Source organism: Theropithecus gelada, chromosome 9, assembly GCF_003255815.1.
Source record: "Theropithecus gelada isolate Dixy chromosome 9, Tgel_1.0, whole genome shotgun sequence".
Taxonomy (NCBI): Eukaryota; Metazoa; Chordata; class Mammalia; order Primates; family Cercopithecidae; genus Theropithecus; species Theropithecus gelada.
The window spans coordinates 114,604,936-114,632,407 of NC_037677.1; the positions used below are offsets into that span (position 1 = coordinate 114,604,936).

General features: G+C 35.8%; 1 protein-coding gene and 1 long non-coding RNA gene across 3 annotated transcripts in view; one reads left to right on the forward strand and one right to left on the reverse strand.

Moving 5' to 3' along the window:
• Positions 1-27,472, reverse strand: part of RAB11FIP2 (RAB11 family interacting protein 2) — a 43,490-nt gene that overhangs the window by 14,476 nt on the left and 1,542 nt on the right. The window contains exons 2-4 of one of the 2 annotated variants that reach the window (XM_025397661.1): positions 22,202-22,644; positions 21,059-21,527; positions 16,088-16,147 (exon numbers count right to left, since the gene is read on the reverse strand). In XM_025397661.1, coding sequence (XP_025253446.1) covers positions 16,088-16,147; positions 21,059-21,527; positions 22,202-22,644 — 972 coding nt within the window. The remainder of the gene's footprint in view (positions 1-16,087; positions 16,148-21,058; positions 21,528-22,201; positions 22,645-27,472) is intronic. The other variant, XM_025397662.1, reaches the window with a different exon arrangement.
• LOC112632041 lies at positions 1-27,472 on the forward strand. Its single transcript, XR_003121243.1, has 3 exons — positions 1-161; positions 22,225-22,421; positions 27,400-27,472. It is a non-coding gene; the product is annotated as an uncharacterized LOC112632041 (long non-coding RNA).

Genomic DNA, 27,472 nt, shown 5'->3' on the forward strand with positions numbered 1-27,472 from the left:
AGGCTAGACAAGGAGGGCTCTGCAAACATATGGCGTGGCCTGGGGCTGCCAGACAGTAGCGTCGCTGCAGGACACTAGACTGGCAGCGAGGCAGCAGGGTCAGCAGGAGCCCATAAAGGTTCAGATGACGTGTTCCTCAGGCCCAATCTGTAGAGCAGGAGGTAATCTTTGGACAATGATAATCTTTTCTTGTAAATATTTTAACATTTTATATTTGGTGGCATAATCCATCCCATTGCATCCTTGAGATTGAACAGTATTATGACTATATGAATTTCAGTATATGTCTCAGGAAGAAATCAGTGAACCAAGAAACAGAAATATCGGTATTATATTTATTGCAATAAGGGTTTTCAAGGAACAACATTTAGGACAAAGATTTTATGAAAATCACAAAACTAATGATATGTAGTAGCCAACCAGAGTTTATAAAACTAAAATGTAACTCAATGGCTGCTCAAAAATGCCTGAGAATTCCTAAGAATGCTGAAAAAGTCACAACTCTAAGGGGAAGGGTTTGCAGTGCGGCAAGCCCGGCTACTTCTCATTCTACCTGAGTGATCTGAGCCACTCTCTCCAGCTCCCTACAGTGCAGATCTGAGTGAGAGGCTCTTGTACCGGGTATTGTCTGAAGTCTAAAGGCAGAACCCCTCCCTTGTGGTCTGCTTTATATCACACACTGACATGTCAAACACTTGACGAACACAGTCATTCATGGCTGCCTTTTTTGATCTGTCCTTAAGGGGGAAGAAAGAGTTAACTGAACTGGATTGAATTAGCTTGGTGAAAAATAAAATGTCTCTATTTATCGAAGTGTGGCACCAATTTGTGATATCTTTCTCTTTGGACTGCCGTCCTCATGTCAGACAAGATATCAAATAATTCAGTCTGACTGCTCAGCTGAGCTGCTGACAGGTTAAGGAAAATGGTGTTTCTAATCAGGTGCAAAATAAACCTAGACACATTCACATTTAAAAAGGAGTCTTTGTAAAATGAAACTACAGAATTTAAACATTTTAAATTAGTATTTTAAAAGTTATTTTAAATAAAATGATTTACCTTAACATTCTGAAGTTTTTACGCAAAAGCATCAATAGTTTTACTTTGTGATATTTCCAAATATTAAATAATTTTCCCTAGTAAACTCTAATTCTAAAATTTGAAATATTTTCAAATATTTCTAGGAATCACTAGTATCTCTTCTACAATATCACTTGTTAATTTACATCAAAGTTAAAATAATTAAGTAAAGAGATAAGAAGTAAATCAGTGAGGACTTGAAACTGTCCTTTAATTTGTGCTATGGACTAATCTTCTATATATCAGCCAGAAAATAACCCAATCATTACAGCAAAAAACCTGATCACCGCAGTAATCACTATGGCATTTGGCAGTGATCAAAGTGGGTTTTTTTGGTTGGTTTGTTTCTCTTTCTTAAACATATACCTTCTTTTGAAGAATACCTAAGGAGGAGAAACTATTCAGAGTAAAAAGTGTACAGTGCTTGCAAAGATTTTAAAAAAAAAAAACCTACATAAGAACAAAGATCTATTAAAATTGGTTAACAGTGCTTTTACAAGACAATGCAAACTGTAAATTCCTCGTTCTAGGATTTTAAATCTTTCAATGAGAAGTCACATAAAAACAAGCCTTTGATGGGCATTTAAAAGTAAGTATTTTTAGAGTATTTTAGAGTACTATTACACCTTCCACAATAGGTCTTTCCAAACCCCGTTACTGCTGGAATTATAAAGCAAAGTCCATTTTGGTCTACACATTGACTCATTTTGTATTTAAGAAGTGAATTCAAATTAAATGTGAAATCCAGGAGGTGTGCCACCTGGCTGGGAGGAGGGAAGAGGAGGAAGAGGGAAGGGGCAGGACAGGAGTAACTTTCTCAAACGCCAGTCAACTCCTTATTGTGTATGGGAAATAAGTATAACTTCAAACTATCACAGAAGAAGTGACATTAATTATTTTTAAAGGAGTGTGTCCTACTATCTTGTTTAACCGAGTGGGCTCTAGGGACTTGGGGCTTCACTTTCATGACAAAGGTATATCCTGAGAACTGTGACATAATGTAACAAAAATCTTCAGTGAGTCTAAAAGGAGGAAAAGAGAAACACCCCGTGTATTTCATCAATAACAAAGCATAGAATAACATCCTAAAAGCAACTGTATTTATTAGACTTTAACTATAGTACCTTTCTGGGCACTTTGCATGTTAACTCACTTAATCCTTGTAACAATCCTATGATGCGAGTGCTCTATTTATCTTCATTTACCGATGAGGAAATGGGCACAGAGATGGTAAGGCGCTTATCCAAAGTAACATAGTTAGTAAGTGGCCGAGTTAGGACACAAGAAAGGCAGCCCCACCCCACAGTCCAAGCTCTCTAGGCATAAGCTCTACTTCTTCCACAGAGCTGCTCTAAACTGTCAGTTCTACTGTGAGCTCACTGCTGGCTGGTTTCGAGGAGCCCCGTACAATTTCATGAGGCTTCTTCCAATCAGAAATAATGATTCAGAAAAGTCTTAGATTTAGTCTAAAAGAAACAGAATAATGGCTGAAATGCAACAGGTTTGGAAATAACTGTGCTCCTGATTTTTTGTTTGCCCCTCCTGCTCCACTCTGCCCCTCCCTGCACGCCAGGACACTGACCTCTGGAGAGTGTATCACCTGGGCTTGCCCACTGGCTTATTAGGTTCTGCCACTGGGAGGCACCACCAAGAGGCTGGAGCACTGAAAGCATAGGAGGCAGGGTATTTACTCCCCTTCCCCCAGTCCCATCCCACCACTGCCCCCCTCCCTCCCTGCTGGGCTGCAATAGCATCTCTACCTACAGCCACAGCTGCAGCTAAGCATGCAGTGCTGGTCCCTGGTGCTGTACCATTCCTTCTTGATGTCCTTAACCCTGCCGACACCTTCTCCACTGAACTTTCCTCAGATATTTGTTTTGAGTGTGTCATTTGTTTCCTATTAGGATTCTTAACTGATACATGAATACAAAATAAATGCCATAAACCATTCACTTAATAATTTAAAATAATTAAGGACAAAGGTTTGTTCTACTTCTCTCTTAGAAAAGAAAGAACCAAAGAAAAATAATTACTCATATGAATTACCTATACTTCCCTGTTCCCTTCAATTTCTGACTTATGCTCCACAACTACTTATTTTAACATTTTTTTCTTTTCAAAATATGCATAGCCTCTTCTTACTTTGTAAATAATTCACTGCTAGCCTCCCCTCCCCGCCCCCTCCAACACACACAAACTCCTAGCCTTCATTTAACAATATGCTTTTCATATTCACAGAGCTAGAGTACTTGTGTTCAAAATTATTTTCCATTTAGGATTGCATTTTTAAAGACTCATTGCTCCTGCAGTATGTAAAATGGTATAATTACTTCAAGTGACTTGGATTTGAATAATACCACCTCATATTTACATATTGTCTTACAATTTATAACACATTTTCACAAACTGAATTTCTCCAAACATTTCCAAAGGAACAGTAATCAATAAAATCTTATACCATAAAATCTCATACAATCAGAATCCCATCTGATCAGTTTCACCTCTGACACCCCCTCTCTCCTAGAGACCTGCTGGTGTATTCCCACTATCACCCCGGTTGTCTCCTAATCCACCTGTATTTACTCACCTCTCTCACCAGGACTCGCTGACAGTCCATTATCTCTTGGACATTCTACCATTTTTATTTTGCCAATCTCTAAACCCTACCAAGTAGCCCTTGCTGACTTTGTTACCTTGACTCATTCATATTCTTTAATCTGAAACAACTCACACCACCAATACTCACTGCTTCTTTGACGAAGGCCACCAACAAACCATTTTCACTAAAATCACCTCACTCTTTAACCTCTCAACTCCATGTGATACCAAATGGCTGCTCCTTCTTTTTGAGACTCACTCTTCTTGCTATCTGGTAGCCTAACTTTTCTTCTATATTTCCAATCACTCCTTTTCTTTGTTATCTTCCTCTTCACCTTTAGGTGGGGAAAACTGGGTATTTCCTAAGGTTGTTTTCAGGCCTTTTCTACTCCACCTTGGTGATTTCATATTCTCTCACCACTAACTACCATCCCTATATGGATAGAGGACTAGTAAATCTTTTCACCCACCAATCTCTTTACCCTTTATAATATCATGTTTACAAATGTCTGATCAAAATCTTGGATTGAATATCCTACCTGTCCCTGAAAGGCCAATCACCATGTCTTTTAGAACAGTTCTGTCTGGTTCTCTTCCTTCTCATACCACCAATCTCCTGGGCACCCAAGGTGAAGCCTCAGAGACACCCTTCACTCCAGTCTTCGGCTTACATGCCTCACAAATAAACTGCCATGTTCTCACCATTCAGCCTCTGCCACAGAACTCTCATCGTTTACTCCCTGTTCATTTTTATTGCTACCTTTCTGACCATAAGACCAAATTGCCTCCTGTTGAGACGACTGCAACAGCCTCTTCAGTCTCTGCCCATTCCTCCTTGTCCAATCCAGCCTATTCATACTGACCATGGCGTTCTCAAGCTCAAGTCTAACGTCATTATTCATCTATCACAAAACTTTTGACCTTCAAGCTCTTCCTGAATAATGACAAAATTTCTCAGTCGGGCTTTCAAAGCCCATTGGATTTTATCCAATTTACCTTTCCAGACTTATTGCCCACCCCCTAATGCCGAGGAACAATCTACTTCACTGTGAAACAGAAATGCTACCATCTATTTCACAGAATTAAAAGAGGGTTAAAAGAAATGAGTATGAAAATGTTTTGTCTGACAAAGTGCTTTTCAAATACATGGTACAAAAGTTTGCTTCTGTGTATCTATCTTACCCCTGGATCCCCTCCCTTTCTACTGCAAGCCACTTAAAGGAAGGAACCGTATCTCATTCCTCTTTTCATTCCTAGCATCTGACACAGCGCCAGCATGAAAGATTCCTAACAAAAGTATGCTGAATACATTAACAACCAGTACTTAACAAAAATGTGTAAAAACGGGGGTGAGTTGACTGAGTAAATCAATGGTAGGGCAATATAAGTTCCACCAACAAGATCCCAAGTCCCCAAAGAGTGGAAGAAATAATGTTCCTGAATAAGAAAGATTATTTATATCTATACCTGATGATACATTAGTGGAGTGTTTTTCAGTTCTTTTTAAGATAGAAATAATTATTCTCATATTTAAGTCAATAGGAATTAAAGCACATTTTCAAACTGGTGGACTACCAATAGAATCAATTCAATCAGCCAGTTTATCCAGTATGCCAACTAGGTCTACCAGGATAGGTATCTGACACAATACAGATTAATTAGAGATTTTTCTGGTAAATCCTGGAAACATTTATTCCACAGAGGTTACATGTTGACGGGTTTTTTTTTTTTTTTAATGTTCTTTAATAATCCTCTTTCCAAAGCTCTAAAAAAATGAAGTGCCCAAAGAGATTCCACTAGAGAGATTTCACTGGAATCTTTAGCACATTCCAATTATGTTTATTATACATGCAAATAAGGCTTAAGAGGCAAGACAAAACTAAATATTTTTTTCTTTCTTTTTAGAAAAAAGCAAAAAACTCAGTACCAAATCAAATTAATGATATTATAGATGAAAGGACTACATTCTGTCTCCTGGGACTGGGCATGTACACCGAAACCTGGATGACAAAACAGAACCTAATACATAAATGTCTATGGGGATTAACAGTAATTTACTTATTAATATTCTCATGGGGTATCTTTTATGAGCTCTCAGAGGCAAGAGAGTTAAAAATTGTGGTCAGTGACACCAAAGATCATGGACAGCAAATTCAGACCTAGCTGCTTTTCCATAATGAATAATGATGAATATGTTGTTGGTGAAACTCCTAGAACTTGAGGATTTAAAGACGTCTATGAAATTAAGGCTTGGTTTGTCAAGGATATAATAGTCAATCAAGTCTAATGTACACATTTCTCCTGGTAAGGAACAGAAATAGTGGTTTAGGCCTGCAATTTCAGCAGTCTGGGAGGAGGCAGGTGGATCACTTGAGGTCAAGAGTTCGAGACCAGCCTGGCCAACATGGTGAAACCCTGTCTCTACTGAAAAATACAAAACTTAGCTGGATGTGGTGGCATGTGCCTATAATCCCAGCTACTCGGGAAGTTTAGGCAGGAGGACTGCCTGAACCTGGGAGACGGAGGCTGCAGTGAGCTGAGATCACGCCACTGCACTCCAGCCTAGGCAACAGAGTGAGACTCTGCCTCAAAAAAAAAAAAAAAGAGGAGAAATAATTATTTCAAAGACAGTCAAACAACCCACAAATTTCAACATAAGGCCTATGGATTCCAAAAGTTCTCCATTCCTTTAAAACTAAGCTTCTCACCTTTTTTTTTTTTTTTTAGTATCCCTAATACATAAGAATAAATCCAACAACAAGCATAAAATTTGACATCTCAAGTTAAAAACTCAGATGAAATTTTGCATTTTACTAACATAATCATGTGTCTCTTGATATAAAATGAATATTTTCTCCCTAGATCTTTAGGAAATGTATCACTTTTGGAAACTGTGTTGTGTTTGGCCTGTTACCCTGAGTAGACCCTTGCCCGCCACCTGCTACGTATCCATTAGTTATCATCGTGTGTGTGTGTGTGTGCGCGTGTGTAATCAAGTCCTGCTCATTTTAGCAGCCAAACAGGGGGCAGGAGTGATGAGAGCAAGGCACCCGCAAGCTAAACCCAGAACAGACTCTGCCAGTCTACGTTATCAAGACAGACCCGGTAGCCTTGATCAAGCTTTTCCTGCAAGGAGAGAGTATAAGGATCATCTGGAGAGATGTGACTCTTCCATGAGGGTGCAAGCAAGGCATCCCTGGGGCCCTGTGAACCAGGTGAAAAAAGCCAGAAGGCCCACAACACCCTGGCCAAAAGCACCCCAAGCTGGCTCTGTGTGGGCCTATGACAAAGCTAGGTTCTGGATAAGTCATGGTATCCTCTGGTTACCATGAAGGCCTCAGGTGTTTAAGAACAGCCTGCAACGAAGCCCCTGGCCAGCAAGCACCCACGTTCCTAGCCCCAGCCATCTCTGCAGAGCCTTCAAGGAGGGACATCAAGGCAGCCAGACTTCCAGGGGCCCCCCAGGTGGGTGACGCAAGCCACAGGCTCCTACACTTGCTTCTTAGAAGCAACTGCTGGTGTGACTGGGGGATTTCCACCACTCTGCAACCCAAGTTGAGAAGCCGTAAAACATTCTTGGCAGTCAAGAGTTTGTTTCAGTGGGGCTATTAAATTATAAAATTTTTGCCAGAAAAGAATATATTGTTTTGTGTAAAACACAATTTCCGGGCCATCCCCCAACAGCTGAATACAATGATCTTATTATAAATTGTACATTATACTATACAACTTTCAGTCAGCTTTTTAAAATGTTTCTGCATGAAGAAAAAAAGAAACTATTCAAAGAACAATTAAAACAGGTACCCACTGATTTAAAGAGTGTACCTCTAATACACATTAGTATCTGCAAATTTCTTATGCCACAATAATTTCACTATTGTCCCATTTCTGTAAGTTATATCATAAAAATGTTTCACTACAAAAACTTTTTGTTCAGAATCTAAAATCACACTTGGAAATGCAGTTTTTCTGAGTTCATGTGCACCTCTTCCGATTCCGGCATTATTACGTATGTAACAGCAATGGCACTGTTCTCTGAGTTTTCCTAAAATAGTATTTTCATCACATCAGTCATATATGGAAAACTCTTCATACATTCTATAGCATTAGATGCAAATTCTTCATTCTGGTATGCTAAATTCATACTAATAAGGTCACATCTCCACTACCACTTCCAACCTTTAATTGTTTTAGGCAGGCTGGGTCCCTGAGAACCACTTCACACATTCATTTTTACCTCTCTACCTTTTCTCATTTATCTTTTCCCCTCTGTCTTCACAGATCCATCCTTCGAGACTCTTAGTTCTACCTTTTCTGTAATGCCTAGACTGCCTAACCTTACCCACCTAATCTATAATTTTTATCTCTATCAGCACTTACCAACTGTACCACCCAGGACAGTTATTTACAACTAGGACAATTAATTACACATTCTAGATCTACCTGTGTATACTTTTAAAGACGGAGACTTTGCTTTGTGCATCCTTTGTATCAGAGTATCAACATAATCCTCACAGAGAAAGAACAGCAATAATATATATAATCAAGAAAGAGAGAAAAAAAAAAAAGAAAGAGAAAAAATTTCCATCCCTTATATCAAATTCATAAATAAACATCTGAATCTTAGAAGGTCACCCTAATATATACTGTCTGGTAGTGTAAAGATGGGAGGCACAAAGAGTTGACATTATAAGATCTTACCCATCTCTGTAAGTACAAGAGATATTATTCCATAAAATGATGTGATGACAGTCTAACAATATTTAACAGTCAAATTTTGGTTATGTATTTTTTTTTCTGTTAAGTGAAGATGTATTTTTTAAAACCAGGATGACAAAACATTAAAAATACAACAAATATTATTTCTGACATATTAAAGAACCTTGAATTCAGAGGCTACTAGAGTAGAATCTTATACTCCTGATGAAAAACAGAAAAGAGGGCACCTGCACTGACATAGAAATAAAAGAGCCAACCTCCAAATCTTCGTTGGAAGAGAGACACTAGTGCCTATGTGAATTTCCTAAGGCAACTGCCCTTTTCCCAAAGGGCACTGAAATATTCTGAGGAGTTTTCAATAAGCAGCCTTTATCTTTCCTACTATCACAGTCTGAACTGCCTTCTTTAACAATCTAATTTGAGCTCAGCCATCTGAGTTTAGGAAATTGTCACCATGCCTTAATGGAAAGCCACAGCTTAGGTATCTACCCTGCGATATCCTTATTAGTGCTATGAAAGAATTTCTGAACATAAGACTTTATTTATATCAATATTTACTATAATAGCTTTGCCTTATAAATTTTCTACTTAATACAGAGAAAACTTTTACTTAATTTCAATGTGGTTTTAGTTTTATCTCATCAAAGATTATTGCTGAACATTTGTCTTGAAAGATACTTGAAAAACTATCAAGTTTATTGCTTCCTGCCAAATGTATGTCCTTTATCAGTTGGTGAAAACCAGAGGCTTCTAAATTCTACTTTTATTTAAGTTTTTTTTTTTTTTAATGAGAAGATATTATTACTTGGAAAAAAATTCCACCTAATTTATTTAAAGTGATTGTTAAGTATTCTGTAGATGCTGTATATTAAGATCATAGCAAGGGCCATCGCTTCTGGATGCACCGTGTGTCAAACACTACCCACAGTACTTTTTGTACAAGACATTATTTAATCTGTCCTACACCAAGGTTATTATCTCCATTTTACAGCGGGAAAAATGAGGGTGTAGAAAGGTTAAGTAAGGCCACACGGCTAAGAGAGACTCAAACGCAGACCTGACACCTAAATCTGAACTCTTAATACTTATCCTATACTGCCTTCAGAATATCCTATTATTAGTATTTCAGTGTTTTCATGTTGTACTGTAAAGCCTTTCACTGAAAGAAGTGAATCAAATGTACTTTCTGAGTCAAAGATTAAATTATGTTCAGTATGATTTTCATTTTTAATTATTTGGAGCATTTAATTTCTTTGAAGATAAAAAGTCTCTACGAAACAAATGCATTGTAAACCTCTAGTAAATAAAATAGGTGATTAACTGGAACACCCCCATTCCCATACCGGGCTCCGTAACAAAGAGTTCATTATCCTTAATGCAGAGCTGCTGCAGCACACTCACTAATTGGCTCCTTGGTAGCCTAAAGTAGCAAACATACTTCCTCAGGAACCTACCAGTCAGGGAATGACATAGAATATAGCTCCATGACTCCAACTAGAAAAGAAATGGTAAAATTACTAAGCTGTTAATAAATAGCTAACGATATAATAGTATTTAGTCACTTTTTATAAATTATCCCTTCAAAACTTATCTAATAATTTTCAAAAAGAGCTTTACTGCCATTTACTAAAACAGAGTTGTCTATCTACTCATGCCCCAACTTACAAAATGATGTTCCATGGTCAAGATCAAGCCCAAAGTTCTCCCCTTTGAAGAAGCACTTCCCAATTTCCAGTAGACTGAACTGCTCTTTCGTCCACCTTTCCACAGTAAACTCCATGTACTTCTGTTTAACACAGTTTATTCTGCTTTGATTATAGGTTATTTCTTACACATCCCTCTCCATAACTGGTGTGGCTAGGACTGTCATCCCCCATACCTCCCCAACCCTAGCAGAGCTTTACACACAACATTTGTTAAACATTTTTTTCTTAATAGCAATTTGAATTAAGGTATACTCTAAGAAGGCCAAGCTGATTCACCTAATTGCTTTTAAAGTGGTATCAGTACTTTTATACAAGATTTCTAAGCTTAAATATATAAAATACATAAAGACATTTTATTTGGTGTATAATATATTAAATATATAATAATAACATTTTAATATTATAAGTATTTATTACATAGCAATATATTTAATACATCATATCAAAGAGCAAGAATTAATCCTTAAAATATAAGTTCAAAGAGACAAATGTCAAATGTCTGGACCCTAATAGTCTTAGAAACCAGTTACATGCATGTAAGAAAAATCACTTCATAATTAATTTGTATCACCAGCAGCTATTTAAAACACCTCTGCTACAAGATAACAGTACCACCATAAATTAAATATACAGGAACGCTACCTGTATTTCAAAAGTTAAAGCATTATTGTCACAGGAAAAAAGTAATCACAGATGACATCATCATAGTGGCCCAACTGGAAATGTTCTAAGCATAGAAGCCTGGAAAAGTAGTGTCCACAGAAGTGAGGGCTAATTATGTAAGAAACAGGAGTTATCCTCTTAGCGAGAAACTAACAAAAAGTGTCCAATGGAGACAACCCTTTGGTCAAGCCAAAACCACTGGAGAGAAATATATTTAGTAATTTCAAGGCTAAGGTGAAAGAAACACTTTAAATGCATACATTCACAACCAGTTACTGAAATTTCCACTCTTGTGTTCAAAGAAGCCAAAGTGTTTCAGTGTTGAAAAACAAACTTTCAAAAGCTGCTACTGTTTTCATGCTAACTTGCTAGTCTCAAACAATTCAAACACCTAATTCCTAGTCTCTAAAAAAAAAAAAAAAAAAAAAAAAAATCCAAAATAAACAATATAGCACCTCATTAAAAAAACAAAAGAAAAAATTCAAACCTTTCTATCAAGACTACAATCCCAAGTTTGATTCAAAGACTATAGACCTGACATTGTTGTACTAAATTAAATGGATTTTTAAATGCTGCATTTCATTAAACTTAAGACCAGCTGAAGGCATATCATTGGAATAGTTTTTATTGTCTCTTCTCCCTTACCAGTTCCCATATTGTCCCCTCCCCAAAAGCAGAATGGGTAAGTCCCATAATGGGTAAATATTTCTCAAAGATGTTCCCTTCTTTTCCCTCCTCACTGTCAAACTTCCTCCGTCAACTCTCACTAAAACAATTATAGTAACTTCCTAACTAGTTTCCCTGTCTCAAGTCCTTCTTCCCTTTCCCATCCTCTGTCCTCAATAGCTACTTCATGATAAAAGACAGTAATTCAATCATATTACAAATCAACATTTTCATGGTTCCCCAGTGTCTATACAATGTCCAACCCTTAATATGAAATTCAGCCCTAATATTTACACACTTTTTTCTACAAGCACACAGAGCAGGATTTATATCTCAACAATATGATTTCCTTATATATAGCAAATATGCCAGAAATAATAATGAAAATATCATTTGATTTGCAGAGCTGAAATTCAGAAAAAAATCATCCTGATGGGCTACAGTAGCACCACTGAGACAGCAGGTAACTGAACGAATCAGGGGCCTCGCAAGGGCCTTCTTTATATTCTTAACCTTTAGAGTATAACATGTTCTTAATAAATGTTTGCTGAACGTGGGAATTTTCTGAGCCAAAACTCAAGATTCGTACTTCAGCAATTTCAAATTTACACAGGAAATAACTGGACCAAATATTTGAAGCTGGGAATATAAAATCTCAGACTTGAAGGTAGCATAGGGGCATGACTGGAGGAACCTGGACATAACATGTAAAAACCAAACTGGTGCCAGGGCCACGTCTCCTCGCTGGCCTAGATCCTGACTGTTTTAAAGGAGACAAGGAAAGCAAGGTTAATTTGCAATAAGCAATTTTAACCAGCAGGCCACAGGTAAAAAATAAACTGTAAATAAATGTTTAAGACAATTTAGAATCATACAACTGATGTGTTTCCAATGCATTTTTCTCAAAATACACACGTTCATTAATGGCAATTAGCAAAGAGTATTAATCTACATGTAACAACAATTAAAAATAATTCTCTCAAATGCTACCTTAAAAGTTAAACCAAAAACCTTACATACTGATTTACACAAATCAGTGCACTGGGGTCACTGGAATACAATCTGAATACTTTCCTATCAGAAACCTCAAGAGGGCTTACATGCTGTATCTTATATCTGATCATATCATAACAACGTGTTCTCTTTAACTATTGGACTCGCTATGTGTTATCCTGTGTCCAGTGCCTAAGAGCTCGTTAATTACCTAAACTATATCTCCATAGGTCTTGTTAATTACCCGTCTCCTGTCTCAGAAGACCTTGTTAATAACTTGTACAGTCTCTCTAAAGAGGTCCTAACAACACATTAAAATTAAAGATGCTTTTCTTTTAGCACCTGTCAAGTGCTGTAAATTGAGAAATTTTCACATCAGTTTATTAGCCTACAGTAGTTTTTGTGAATTTTTTTGGCCTGTCTTCTTTTCTCTCAGAATCTTGCTATATCTCAATCTCTCTCTTGAGGGAAAAACAAAAAAACAAAAAAACCCCAGCAAAGTTCGTCTTTTTTGTTACAGAGCTTTTTTTGTTTTCAATTTTGAAGACTATAAATATCAATTTGCATTAGTGAGTTAGCACAAGGATGGCATGGCTGGTATCTGCAAATTAACCCACTGGGAGATGCACCAATTAATGAGAGCTATTTTAATGAGTATTAGGATGACAAAGGGTAAAAAAGTTTCAAGTAGTATCTGGGGAGTTAAACATAAAAGTTCTAGTTAGTGTTAAGGGAACTAATCACATTGCATATTTCGTGTTCATAGTCATTGTTTCATTGGACACATTCTGTAAATCTCTGGGCACTAATGGATTAATGGGTCTAAAAATCACCTCAAAAGTTTTTGTCTTCTGTCTCACAAATGAAGACACAAATTTTCAGGTGTGTAAAAGATTTATAGCCTACCATGAATAATAAGCAAATTATCTTTAATATTAGACAAATATGAGCAAAAAGCAAATACTGCTATTAAAACAAATCCTTTGCATATTAAGGTTTATGATGCCAACGACTGAACTTTAAACTCATTCAGGAAAAAAAAAGGCTCTTTCTTTAGGATCATTTATTTACTATACTTTTTAAAAATCAAAATGTAAATTCTACAGTAAACAGTCTTTGACTTTTAATGAACATGTTATACAATTTCATATAAATGGCCACATGCTTACAAGCTTATGGTGATTTGTGAAAATTAGAAACACATTTAAATACACATTCTAGGTAACCAATTTTTTGTACCTCCTAAGGAAGGTATGACACAAGCACAGACAGGAATTGACTCATTAAGGAAGGAAAGAAGGAAGAGGGGGGAGAATCAGGTAGACCTGACCTCAAAAGTGAAAGGCACACTGCCATGAAAAATCACTAAAACATTACAAGTCTGGATCTTAGATACTATTTCTGTACCATCCTAAAAAATAACTATTTGGCATGAGATCATCTGCTAAAAAGTAGGCAGGCTCTTCCACCAAACATTAAAAATGGAAATACATGCTTTTGTAAAATCAATTAATACTAGAAATATTATAGAACATACCATTTAGTTATCCCAGAGTAGCTAAGAATTTGCTACATGGCATTCACAACTATTATAGTAGAGCAGAAAATAATGGAGTGAAAGCATCTGTATGAGTCACAAATAGAAGGACGGTCCCCAAACAAAATTCTCTGGTAAAAATATCTCCCATTAAATTATTACTCTCAGAACAGCTGCCCCTCTAACATCAAACAGAAACTCATCACACATAGTAGGCTTACATTGTTTTTAAAAAAAATTTCAGAACAAGACATACATAAGCAATTTTCTCTCAAACAGAGAGAAAATCTTATTCTCTCAAGCAGAATTCCCTTCAGTAGATGGACTTCTGTGATCCTGAACTTTTTCAAGGAACTTACACCTTCTTCAAAGAATACACAACGTGAAATTTCTCAATTTACCATGGGTAGCATACAAATAGAAGCATATTTTTAAGTGTCATTCATCACTATTGACTCTCAGGTTTTACCTCAATCCTGAGAAACAATTTATCCATAGATGCCATAAATATTTAATAGACTTTTCTGCCTGGTCTTCAATGTTCACTATAATTTAGGGGGTGTGTGTGTGTTTAACCTATTCAGCCATGTCTTTTACTCCTTTCCACCACATCTCTGTTTTAGCCAAGCTAACTTCCTTACTGTACCCTCTACCTTAGGGACCTGCAAGCAAAGCTAATGTGACTAAGCTGTCTAATTTATAAGTATGCATTTACCAGCACAATTCCTCATCTCCATTCACAAAGAATACTTACTGAAAGCTTAGGAAATAAAGTAGTCCCACCCCCTTATCCGTGGTTTTGCTTTCCATGGTTTCAGTTACCCACCATGGTCCAAAAATATTAAATGGAAAATTCCAGAAATAGTTCCTAATTTTAAATTGCATGTCCTTCTGAATAGCCTAATGAAGTGGTAGGCCATCCGATTCTGTCCTGCCTGGGATGTGAATCATCCCTTTGTTCAGTCCCTTTGTTTAGAGTATCCACACTGTCTACACTGCCTGCCCATTAGTTACTTAGTAGCCATCTCGTCTATCAGGTGGACTATTGCAGTATTACAGTGCTTGTGTTTGAGTAGCCCTTGTTTTACTTAATAATGGCCCCAATGTGCAAGAGGAGTGATGCTGGCATATTGTTGTAATTGTTCTATTTCATTATTATTGTTACTCTCTTACTGTGCCTAATTTATGAATTAAACTTTATCATAGGTATACATGTATAGAAAAGGAAACATAGGATATACAGGGTTCGGAACTGTGCCTGGTTTCAGGAATCCACTGGAGGTCTTGGAATGTATCCCCATAGATTAGGGGCACCACTGTAGGTGATATAATACAGATCAGCAATTTTTAAACCTGATAGTCAATGGGCAGTTATTAAAATGCTGATTTTCATTTCAGGGCCTACTCACTCAAGATTCTAATTCAGTCAGAGGGGAGGCCCAACAAATGGTAGCTTAAAAAAAAAAATCTCCAGGAGCCCTTGATGATCAGCACTGAGGTCATGCACAAATCTAGGTGCTGTGGTTCACCCAAGAAAGAAGATTCTGCACAACTGTTAAGACGCTTACACAGCTTAATATAAGACCTAGGCACAATAAACATTGTATAGTAATTACTTCTTCTATATCAGCAGAAATCTAAAGGGAAACACGAGGTTGTTACTCAAAAAAGAACACTCAGAGATAAGCTGAGAGTGCACCCCACAATTGAGCCCGGGAATGAAGACAGCGTGGCTTACAAGGACCTCAGTGTAGAGACATGCAGTAAGGAAATTAACTTACCTAGAACAGGTTGGTGAGGAATACTAAAAGAAAACTTGAAAGGTTAAGAAAGGCCTAAAATACAATAAGCCTTAGAAAGTTAGAAAGAGGAGTTTGGATTTGGTGTTGCAAACCAGTGGTTCTTAAACTTTTTTGACTAGGGTTTTCTTAAACACAACAAAAGGTACCATAGCTCATGTGCCCTCCTCAGTAGGATAAATAATGCTAAGTGCTGTAATAAATACATATATAAATCTCAGTAACTTATATCCTGTGAATTTATCATTTGGACAAGGGCCACTTGGCTATTCCTGGTCAGGTGGGCCTTCCACTTGCATGCAGAGACCCAGGTTGCTCCGACTTACAGCTCTGCCCATCTCAAAGATCCTCTCCATTCAGCTACTGCAGGGGTCAGCAAAGTATTTCTGCAAAGCCCAAACAATAAATATTTTTAGCTTTGTGGGCCATATGGTCTCTGTCATAACTATTCAATGCTACCGCTGTACACAATAATGACCATAAAGTGGCTGTGCTCGAACAAAATTTTACAAAAACTGGTAGCAAGCCAGATTTGGCCTCCAAGCTTAGTTTGCCAATCCCTGGTCCAGGATATTGGAGGAAGAGGCAAAATGGAGGATAGTGTTAAGAGGACATTCCATGGGCCAGACCTGAAAGTGGTATACATCTCTTCCATGAACTCTTAAATAAGCCAGAATTTGCTATCTCCTAGCTAAAAAAAAAAAAAAAAAAAGAAAAAATTTGGTTGGTGAAGACACACACCCATCATTTCTACTTTTAAGTGAAAAAATAGCCTGGTGATAACATTACTTATCATTTATTATTTGTTATATTATTTATAATATATTAGAAGATAATTTGTTGTGAACGAATTTAAAATAGTATAGCAAACATTCAGGCATATTTATTTTTGGCAAATGATATACTGCTGATAAAAAAAGGATTACTTCGCAAATTGTGGGATAAACCACATGATAAATTAGTTGACAATTTATTTGATAAATCATGAAAAAAATTAGTTGTTACTGATGATGCTAAACAACCTGTGACTTACAATTAAAAAGCAAGACTAGTAGCAATTTTAACATACAAACAACTTAGTACCAATAATAAACTGAGAAAACATTCTCCTGAAGATTACAAGAATTCCAACTCTACTTACTGTATATGTATCGTAGGAGTTTTGCAGCATGCCAGTGTTGGACAGCATCCCAACTTCTTAGTAGCAAGCTGATTTGGCATCAGTGGTACACACAATATTGTAAGCTCACTAAACCCAATTCAGCTTCCTTCTAGGTATACAGCTAAGTCACAGTTCGTCACAGGTCGCAGTGAGGTTGGGGCATGGGTGAGCTCTGGCCAATGGGACGTATGTGGAAGTAACGCATACTGCACTAGGCCTAGCACACAGAAATGACCCTCCTTTGATCCTCTCTCTCCTCCCCTGCTGCAAGGATCTTGGAGGCCATGTGTTAAATGGTGGCATCACAAGAAGAAAGAAGCCTGCTTCCTGAGAGATTGTGCAGAGCCAGATGAATGCACAGAGCAAAGCACTCACTTTTCCTATCACCATCCCAGTGAACTGCTTTGTGACAAGAGTGAGCAATAAACTTCTGCTGTGATAAGCCACTGATACCTGTGGTTATTACAGCTGACAACCTACCCTAATACACAGTTCTTAATAGACTCCAGACATGTGCTATTTAGATTGAATATTAAATTTCAGTAATCCTTTAAAACTTCAGATTTTTAACAATGTTTAGTTGTACATAAAAACGCATACATCTGGCTTTATGCATCTGTTTTCAGTCTATTAGAAAGATCTTCACAGCCCAGGCCAGCCAGGCTGAAAGTAGGAGGCTAACGGAATGAGAGTGGCATTTCAGGAAACTGTTCTGCTATACTGTGTGCATTAGGAAACCGGTATGCTATACTGTGTGCATTAAGAAACTGGTCTGCTATACTGTTTGTGTTTATTCAAAATATCTAATACTACCTACCAAGCATCACACTGGAGACTAAGGGCAAAAAGAGGAATGAAATGCAGACCCTGCTCTCAACCTCTTCACGGTAGTGGGTAAGGAAAGTGAGACTAAGCTATTAGTGAACAATGCCATTCCCACAGAAGACAAGACTTACGTAAGAAAATGCTGCAGCAGAGGGAACAACTACTCCTCCCTACAAGAACAGGAAACGCTTCAAAGAAATAGGGGCATGTAAGAGACTGCAAATTAGTAACTTTGGGGAAAAGTGTTTCAAAGAGCCCTGCTCTTTGCTGAAGTAACCCAAGATAATGCCTAATTTCCTCTATCAGTTTTATGTAAAACTATGGGACCTATTCCAAGGACAGAATCAAAATGTGGTATTTTTTGTGGTTTCCAAAGTGCTTTCCTCAGGTGGATTTTACTTAACACTAAGGAATAAAAAGTCTAACTTCTAAAAAAAGTGTGCCTCAGTACATTTTAAAATTTGGGGCATAAAGAAAATTTTCCAGTTTTAATCATATACATTATTCAACCAGAGGGTAACAATATGGTTCCTAGGTACCTGCAATCACAAGTGAGCCAGTTCACTCACCAAGAAGAAAATGCAGTTCCATAGCTACGTATTTTACCCTTAACCTTGTTCAGCATTCTCACAAACACTGGCCACAAGAGTCCAGGAAACTGTAAATAAGTCTATTGAGCACTCCTGAAAAAAATTCACAGCACGTGTCTTACTGATGTGAGTCCCTAGCTCCAAAAGTGCATTTGGTTAGGATGTTAATGTGTGAAATTTAAAATGTCCCAGATAGCTGAGGGTTGATACTGGGAGGAAAAATAGAAATATACTGTTACATAAAGACAACGCTACCTGGGCCATATCCTCCCAAATTCCACTCAAGATAAAGCTGCTTGCCAAAAGTGTGAACTGCACACTCTTCTTGGGTCTATTTATATTCAATTCTTCTTTTTTATAAGATTAACCAGAACCACCCCTTTACTGCAAATGTTTTACATTTACCACACGGATGGTTTGTGATGCAAAAAGAATAACTTCCTAGGAATCTACAAATATTCTGTCCTCATATCGGGTATCTCATAAATATGAAGAAGAGAAAGTCATAAAGTGAAAAACAACTATTTTTTTTACATATTTGCAATCATTTTATACATCATAAAACAGCTCTAATAAAGTAACTGAAAACAAAGCCGAGATGTGTCAAAATGCCACACGCATTTTTAAAACCCGTTAAGTGCCCACATAAATAGCTCAAATATAGGGCAATTAAAGATTTAAGAATACTCAATAAGCTTTTTTTTTTTTTCATATGCGCCCATAATGTAAAAACATTATTTTCCTACCATTTCCCATTTTCTTGCTTTTCTTTGACTCTAAAATTAGCTAAATTATCCAATATCCAAGTTATCTCGGACAGTTGTTTCCAACAACCTTCTGTAAAAAAAGTTTAGTAAAGGGATAAAGAAGCAAATATATTTCTATTTACCCATATAAGATTTAATGTAATATGTGAAGTACAGTATGTAAAATACCAAAATATTTTTGAATGGCATATCAAAACTATAAACTCAATAACATATTGATATCATATAATAAAAATGTTATTTTTCTGGAGTATGGTCTATAAACAGAACTGAATACTCTTTTAAACCACAGCAAATATCCATTTATAGGTAAAAGAAAACAAAAAAGTACACTTCACTTTGAAAACTTTAAATGCAAGTTGTTAAAATATCATGGAAGATACATAAGAGAGGTGAGAGGGCACAGCCTAAAAGTGTGATTGATTGTTAATACTCTATATGCTGTTTCTAGTGGGACAAAACCAAGCACTGTTTTTTAGTAAAATATAACATGACAACATATCAAACATAATTGTAGTCACCATTTATAGATTCCCTATTTGGGGCCTGGCTTTGTATTATGTACTTTACATACAATATCATTTATCCTCACTGAATCCTATCAAGTGGGATTATTTTCCTTGTTTCAAAGATGGAGACACTGAGTTTTATGGAGGTCATAGCACTTCTAAGCCAGTATTCCCATTCAGGTCTGTACACTCTCTATTATTGTCTTGAAGAAAATCTTCTATTACGTGGTAAACACTCTAGCATGCTCTTCCAAGATAATTACAGTCATCTCTCAGTATCTGAGAGAGATTGGTTCCAGCACTCCGAGGATACCAAAATCCAGGGATATTCAAGTCCCCTATACAAACTGGTACATACAGTATTTGCACATATACACCAACTCCCATATATTTTAAATTATCTCTAGATTACTTATAATACCTAATACAATGTAAATCTATGTAAATAGTTGTTACACTGTACTGTTTTTAAAATCTGCATTATTTTTAAATTACTATATTGTTATTTCTTATTTTTTTTTAAAATATTTTCAATTCATGGTTGATAGAATCCAAAAACGCAGAACCTGCAAATATGCGGGGCCAACTACACTCAAGATGGGAATAAATTTACCTTTTCTTTGCTTGAGGTTTCCTTAATCAGCTATTTCATCATTTACTCTTGTAAAATCCATAACCATATTTAAATTTATTCCTTAGCATATCTACATTCATATCTATATATAGAGATATAAATTTATATATAGATTTAAATTTAGATAGATAGATATAAATTTAGATATACTAAGGAATAAGAAAAGCACCATTATATATATAACTGAAAACTCAAAACTGGAAAATCCAATCTTTCTCATGAGTGATTATTTCTGACTACAAATCATCATATAGATCCCTTGGGTGTACCTACAAAACCCATGAGGGTCACTGAATTCCAATAACAAGCATTCTCAAATAAAAACCACTTCTAAATAGCCATTTAATAAAGATAATTAACATCTATTAGGAAAGCCATTAATACTGAAGCTGGTATTTCTTAAAGAATAGCACATGGGCTGCTGTTGGTCCTTTCCAGATAGCCCATGAACAAATCCCTAGAAACATATCACTGAAATTTCTGGCTTGAACTAACACCCACTGGCAATTCACTCTTGCCATATCTCATCACAAGCCACGTTGTTTTTCTCTCTAAGTTTTGGTGAGTTTCTGGCTCACATAAGTGGAAGCAGACCAGAATAGAGAATAAGAGTCTTTTATCTTCTTCAGATAAAAAAGTTCAGTTCCAAAAATATATGCTACATTGCCTGGCTCTATAATTATAGAAATAAAAATGTTTTTCAAATAAAATAAAATGGCTTGAAAATATTCTAGTATTTAAAAGAAATACTTGATACTTTCAAGTACAAGATTTTCCCAAATAGTAGAACTTCCCCCATATTAAGCTTACCTTGAAGATGGCATTATATTTGAAGCCCTGAATTTTGCTGTAAATGGATTGGTTGACTCATAATCAAAATAGTCGTGGCGATTTTCACTAAATGCATTAGGTGATTTCAAGTCACAAGGGCTATCAGATCCCCCATTGTTAAGTTTATCAGATCTTCTGCTATCTTTTTTTCCAGTCACTCTTTCAAACAGGCTAACTTTCTCCCTTTTCTCTCTTTTATTTTCTTTTCTTATTTCAATTGGTTTTGAAAATAAATTCATGCTGCTGTCCCATGTTTCACTGCTTTCTTCAAATGGATTTTTCTTCCTTGGCAGTGTTGCAAATTTTTGGGGTAATGAAGCAGTCACATTTGTAAACGGGTCATTTTGTCTTCCGAAACACAATTCACCTTCATCCACAATGCTGTCAGGTTGGTTCATTTTAGAAGTATCAAAGCTTAATGTTCTTCTGTGTGGAGATTTGAGACTTCCTACAAACAATTTTGTAGTTAGTACATAATCAGTGACACATTACATCACACTATTTGACACATTCTGTGTGCATTCTGCTGCTTTTAGAATGAGAGCAATTAGCTACTTAAACGTATTAACCTTCAAAAAATCAAGGAAAACAATCTTAAAATGCTAAGGTGTAGCAGTCTGAAGCATCGAGGCTAATAACAATTAGCATATTGCTAGACCATTAGTAATGTATTCAGCTCACAATCATATAAACTATGATGTCAAAACTAGAGGTTCTGGTTGGCATGATAATGCTAAAAATTCTCAGACTTTTTCATTAGCATTAAATTTACTTTCTTACTTCTGAACATAAAAGTTTTCTTCTAGGGACTTTATGATGAAATGAACATTCATTTATGCTCAGGGTTTTGAGATGGTAGAAACAGCAGTAAAACAGGCAGCCAGGCCATAATAGGAAACTGGCACTCATTTTATTATCTAATAATATAAATATAAATGCAGACAAGCTCTGCCTTCAAGGAACTTACCAATTTGAGGAATAGTAGGTACTCAATATTCGATGAATGACAAAATTTGGAAAATACTACAAAGCAACTGTTATTATTTACTAAATTTAGGAATTAAACTTTAAAAATTAAAAGGGTAGTTCAGACCAATGAGGACACAAGAATGTGGCACTTACCACTTTCTGGAACTGTTCCAAAGGAATCTAACTGGTGTCCAAGAAGATGTGCTTGACCTATGGTGCCAGCCTTCAGTTTCTCAGAAGACATATGGGACCCAGATAAATCAGACATTGAATGCGCTGACGAGAGTCGCTGAGGACCCAAAAGAAAAGGCTTTTTTGGTTTGGATTTCATCTGTATTTCACCACTTGAAAATTCACTATTGGCATCAGGCATGTGAGTACTCGGAATGATTGCAGAAGACGTATCAGAAAATGTTCCATCATTTTTTCTACCCTTCATCTTATCTTTTAACTTTGCAAAAGGAGATCTGGTTTTGTCCTTCATTGATAAGTCAAACATACTTGCGGTCATATTGTTCCTCATAAACTGAATATTGACCTTTATCTCACCCCTGTTTTTGATTCGTTTTCCTTGTTTGGATTCTAATCTAAACCACCTTAAAGAGAAGAAAATAAAAATGGGTTGTAATACATAATGAAGAGAGGATACTGAGTTCTGTTACATACAAATAGCCTTTTAGGTAAAGTAACTATACATCAAGGCAGCCTAAGCCCTGAACAAGAATCTGTCAGCCACAGTATTTCCGGCTTTACTCATTGTTTAGTTTAAAAAACTGATCATTGCCTCTGTGATGTAACATATACTGAAGAAATGAATAGGTCTTTAGCAAGTTTGAAAATGTTTTTAATCTTTTCTTTTCTGATTTGAAAATCACTCATCATCAAAAATTCTTATCAATGCTAAAAGTTTTCCATATGAGACTAAGTGTTGCTCATGGCCTAAGGACATTTTTTTAACATTAAAAGATACTGAGGCAGACTTTGAAAGAATTCACCAATACAAATTATTTTTGAGCATTATAAAATGAATACTGATGACATTTTAATACAATAATAAATACTTGGCCCTATCCCAAAATATTACTTATGTAAAAGTAGCAAAAGAATTTTGTTAACATTGGAGATCACTATATACAGCTTGCTAATCATTAAAACAGCATATAATGTCACTTAGATTGATATAAAATGGATCAAAACCTATTCCTGAATAAAATATGCAAAATAAGTAAAATGCAAGAAGTGACAAAAAATAAATCTTGTGAAATTTTCAAAAGGAAAAAGAAACCTAAAATGCTTTCTTTTGAATCTATTTGCTTCATTTTACTATTGCTACTGTGACAATACCAAATAAAAATTATTTTGTAAATGAAGCCAAATCTTATATTTTAGTCACTTCAATGTATGGCACTACCTATATTTAAATGATGTACAAGAAGCAATATTTTGGTTTTACAGTATTTTTATCCATGAGAAATTCTCCAGTTGTCCACGTCACAAGTGGTCATTCTATGGGAAAACAGCCAAAAAAACTACAAAATCAAGCCTGAAAGAGTTTCTACAATGTTTTCATATAACTTAGCAATGAGGCATAATATCCATTCCTGTACACAGGTTATTATTTAAATATAGCTCTAACCGAGTGTAACAAATTTTCTTAGCTACAAAGGAACTCTGATCTAATTTTACATTAGTTCTTTCTCTCATTGTTACCAACTGGATATGCCAGGAGAAGATTACATTTACTGTATATCAAGTTGAAACACTGGTTCACAGGTCTTCCAGGAAGAACAGAGAACTGGCACATGATATAAATACCAGCTACATCTTAGCAAGTAACACCGAAGAAAAACATTTTCTTGATTAACTAAATTGGAGCAATTCAATCAATTCAGATATAGTTGCATCAACACTAGCCATTTCTTAGAATATCAATATTTTTAAATGGCATTAGCTTGAGACCTTAAACTGAGAAAATTCCTTATGTAAGGCAAATGGTAAAATCTGAAGAAACAGGGGCTAGAAATAAGAAATGACAGCAATAAACTCTGTGAAATAGGCAACCTTAAATAACATACAATTGAGCACTCAAAAAGCCTGGAAATGAAGTAGATTATACACCCAGTTACCTCCAAGTTTTGGCAAACAGAGCCATTTTCAATAGGGAGAGAAACACATCTGATGAACAGTATCTCAGAAATACTCTGTAGTACCTCAGGTTTTATAGAATGTAGATGAATATACTTTGCAAAAATATGTACCAAAAATATGCAAACAAAAACGAGCATGTATGTAACAAAGCAAATATGAGTTAAAAAAAAAATCATTACCCCCAAAATGGAAGGCAGTGAGGTAGTGGAAAATCATAGAATTTTAGAAATAAGACCAATAAATCATCTACTTTAACATCTTTATTTCATAGATGAGGAAATTGAGGCACAAGGAATGATATGTAACTTCCCAATGTCAGATTAAAGTCAGTAAGGAAAAAAATCTAAAGTTGATGAATAACATCTGCAGGAAAATAGAAGCTCTTTCTTATTTGATGAACCGCATATGTTAATAAGGTTAACCACATGGCTGGCACATACTGCAGGACACTGTATTTAATCAGGAGACATGAGAGCTGAAGAGAAAGACAATGCAAATTTTGTATTGCTAGAGTACAAGCTCCTGGAAGGCAGTCTGCCTTGCATTAAATGTTTATTCAATTTTTATTTCTAGAACTATACTCTTACAAGTAAGCTACAGCTCTGTGTGTGTGTGTGTGTGTGTGTGTGTGTGTGTTTTATATTGTCTTGTTTTTTAGTAGGGAACTGTAAAGACCTGTGTAAACCTGAATAAAGCAAATCAGTATTTGATTACAAAGTGTAAATACACTATAATGTCCATTCCCCACCCCCCGAAAAAAACTACAAAGGACTTTTACAAACATACTCATTGAAAATGTAGCAATGACAAATAACTTTAGTTGCTTTGTTTTGAAAATGATGTAACAGGGAAGTCTTAATGAGATCTTCACGAATCATTTCGGAGATAGCACTTGTTTTTCTAGTCTTCAGAAAGATAAAATGAAGACACAGCATTTGGAGCTTACTGGACTAGCTGACTTTTTTCCACCTCTGGAGTACTGGATTTAAACTGTACATGGCCTCTGTTCAATTTTTAGTGGACACAGGTCCATGTTCAAAAACCAGCACACATGTGGGAACTATTCCCAAGCAATTGGTGCTGTGTGGTCAGAAATGGGACAAAATTGGCAGTAAAGGTGCCAGAGGCCAGGACACAGGTGCACCGCTGAGACACACACACATCCTAAAATCTGCATATGTTTGAGTCATAGCTAACTCTAGAGACTCTAGTTATTACTCTTCATGAGCATTAAAAAAAAAAAAGTCAACATCACCTACTTTTTTTGTAAAAAATCAATGGATATTATGTAACAGCATCAATTATTTTAACATTCTATTACTAAACATTGTATTATTTCTTTAAATCTCATGCCAGAACCAACCCAGACATCCTCTAAAGGAGGAGATACAGAAGTTCTCTTCCCAGGCCCACTCAAAGGGTTCTGGCTCAGGCCTTTTTCCCCATTCCTTAAGAGAAGAGAGAAAAAAAAAAAATTTATTTTCAAGGTAAGAAAATAAGTAAAGTAATAATTTTAGTTGTCATACTTCTTTACCTATCATGACGCAACTGGAAGACAAACTGTAAACATACATCTTCAGTATCAAAATGTAAAAAGTGTCACATCCAGCAGTTTCATAGGACTTCTAAGTCAGTTGGTAGTCCTCATCACTGAAAACAGTTTTCTAAAAAGCACTTGGGAATATGCTGACAAGGTTTAGCAATGTGCAGAATATTAAATATCTTTCTTGCAATATACCAGTGGCTCAAGTCTGTCTCTTACTGGGCCACAGGTACAGCTGTGCTAGAAAAGGAAGTTATTAAATATATTAAAAAACTAGAAATATTACCAATAAAGATACCTCATCAAATACATGGTCCCCATTTATCCACAAATAAAATGTTAGGGGTTTAATAACATATGAAAATCACTTTGAATGCAAAAACATCACAAACCCTGTTGATAACATTTAAAAGCATTTTTCCCCTAAGTTCTAATCAATTTTATACAATAGCCAGTACAGAATTTCTGTAAGGAGAGACCACAATATAAGAGTATTGCTCACAGCAAATGTATTGTAACTGTGATGTTGCCCAGGACTAGGAGTAAAACAAGAAGAAACTGTAAAAGGTTATTTCATCCTCAGACTCCTTGGGTTCACATTTGGGCCTACTTTCACTAGGAAAATTTATGTTTCGGAGAAGGCCTGAAATACATGATCCATGAATATTAAAGTACCATAAATGAAGTGAGGAATTTGAAGGTGCAATATACTTAATAGTTTACATTCAAAACATGTTAAATATTTACTGTCACCCAAAATTGGCAATTTGAAACAGATTATTTGGTAATTATCCATTTTTCACTTTCAATTTGATAAAGAATCCCTCGGAGGAAACTGAATGCCACTCTTTAGGTATCAAATAATTTTATTATTCAAATCATTGATATATATTAAACTTTACACTTTAAAAAAAAAAAAAACCTTTTTCCTTCCTTCTCAAATATTTTCATCTCAATTAAATAGTACCATTTCTCCTCCTGCCTTCCTAGTATTTCTGATCTGTCTACACTTTTACTCTACATATATTAAATCTTAGGTAAAGACCTGATTTGAAATGAAACAAACTCCAATCAAGAGAAGGCTGAGAGCAGAAATGTATAGAACAAGAGATAGTTGTTTTAAAATGTAAAGAATTAACATAAACTTCAATAAAAATATCATTATAAAAAAGTTTTTTAAACAGTAAATAAATTCAGTTATAACTGAACGAAACACCCACACTATTTTGGAAATGGAAAGTACTCTTAGAAGTTCAACCAGTATTTTTCTCCCACTAATTTCATTAATATAATGTCCTTTTAAGTTGATGGAAGGGGTGAGTATACCCACCTCTAAAAGCATTTTTTTTTCAATTTAAGACACAATATCCTAGTGTTAATTTATATTATGATTTTTTAAATTAAAATATATCTAACTCAAGCTCAACAGTCATACTGAAAAGGCCACTGAAGATGTCATCAAATCATTTCATCACAAAAATTTATCATTCCCTCCAATTCTACAGCATTTAGTATGGTCTAAACACAATAGCTTTGGAAAACCAATTCTGAAGTAATACAATAACTCTGATGTAATTGCAAATTCAAAGGAAAATGTTAGTGCATTCGAAGTTGAGGATGTTTGTACACACTTTTAAAACTTTTTTTTTTTTTCTAACAGGTATAGACTCCCATCAAGGCGTACTGACCTCGAAAAATGAGCTAAAATGAAAGCTGTGTTTATAACGTTGAAA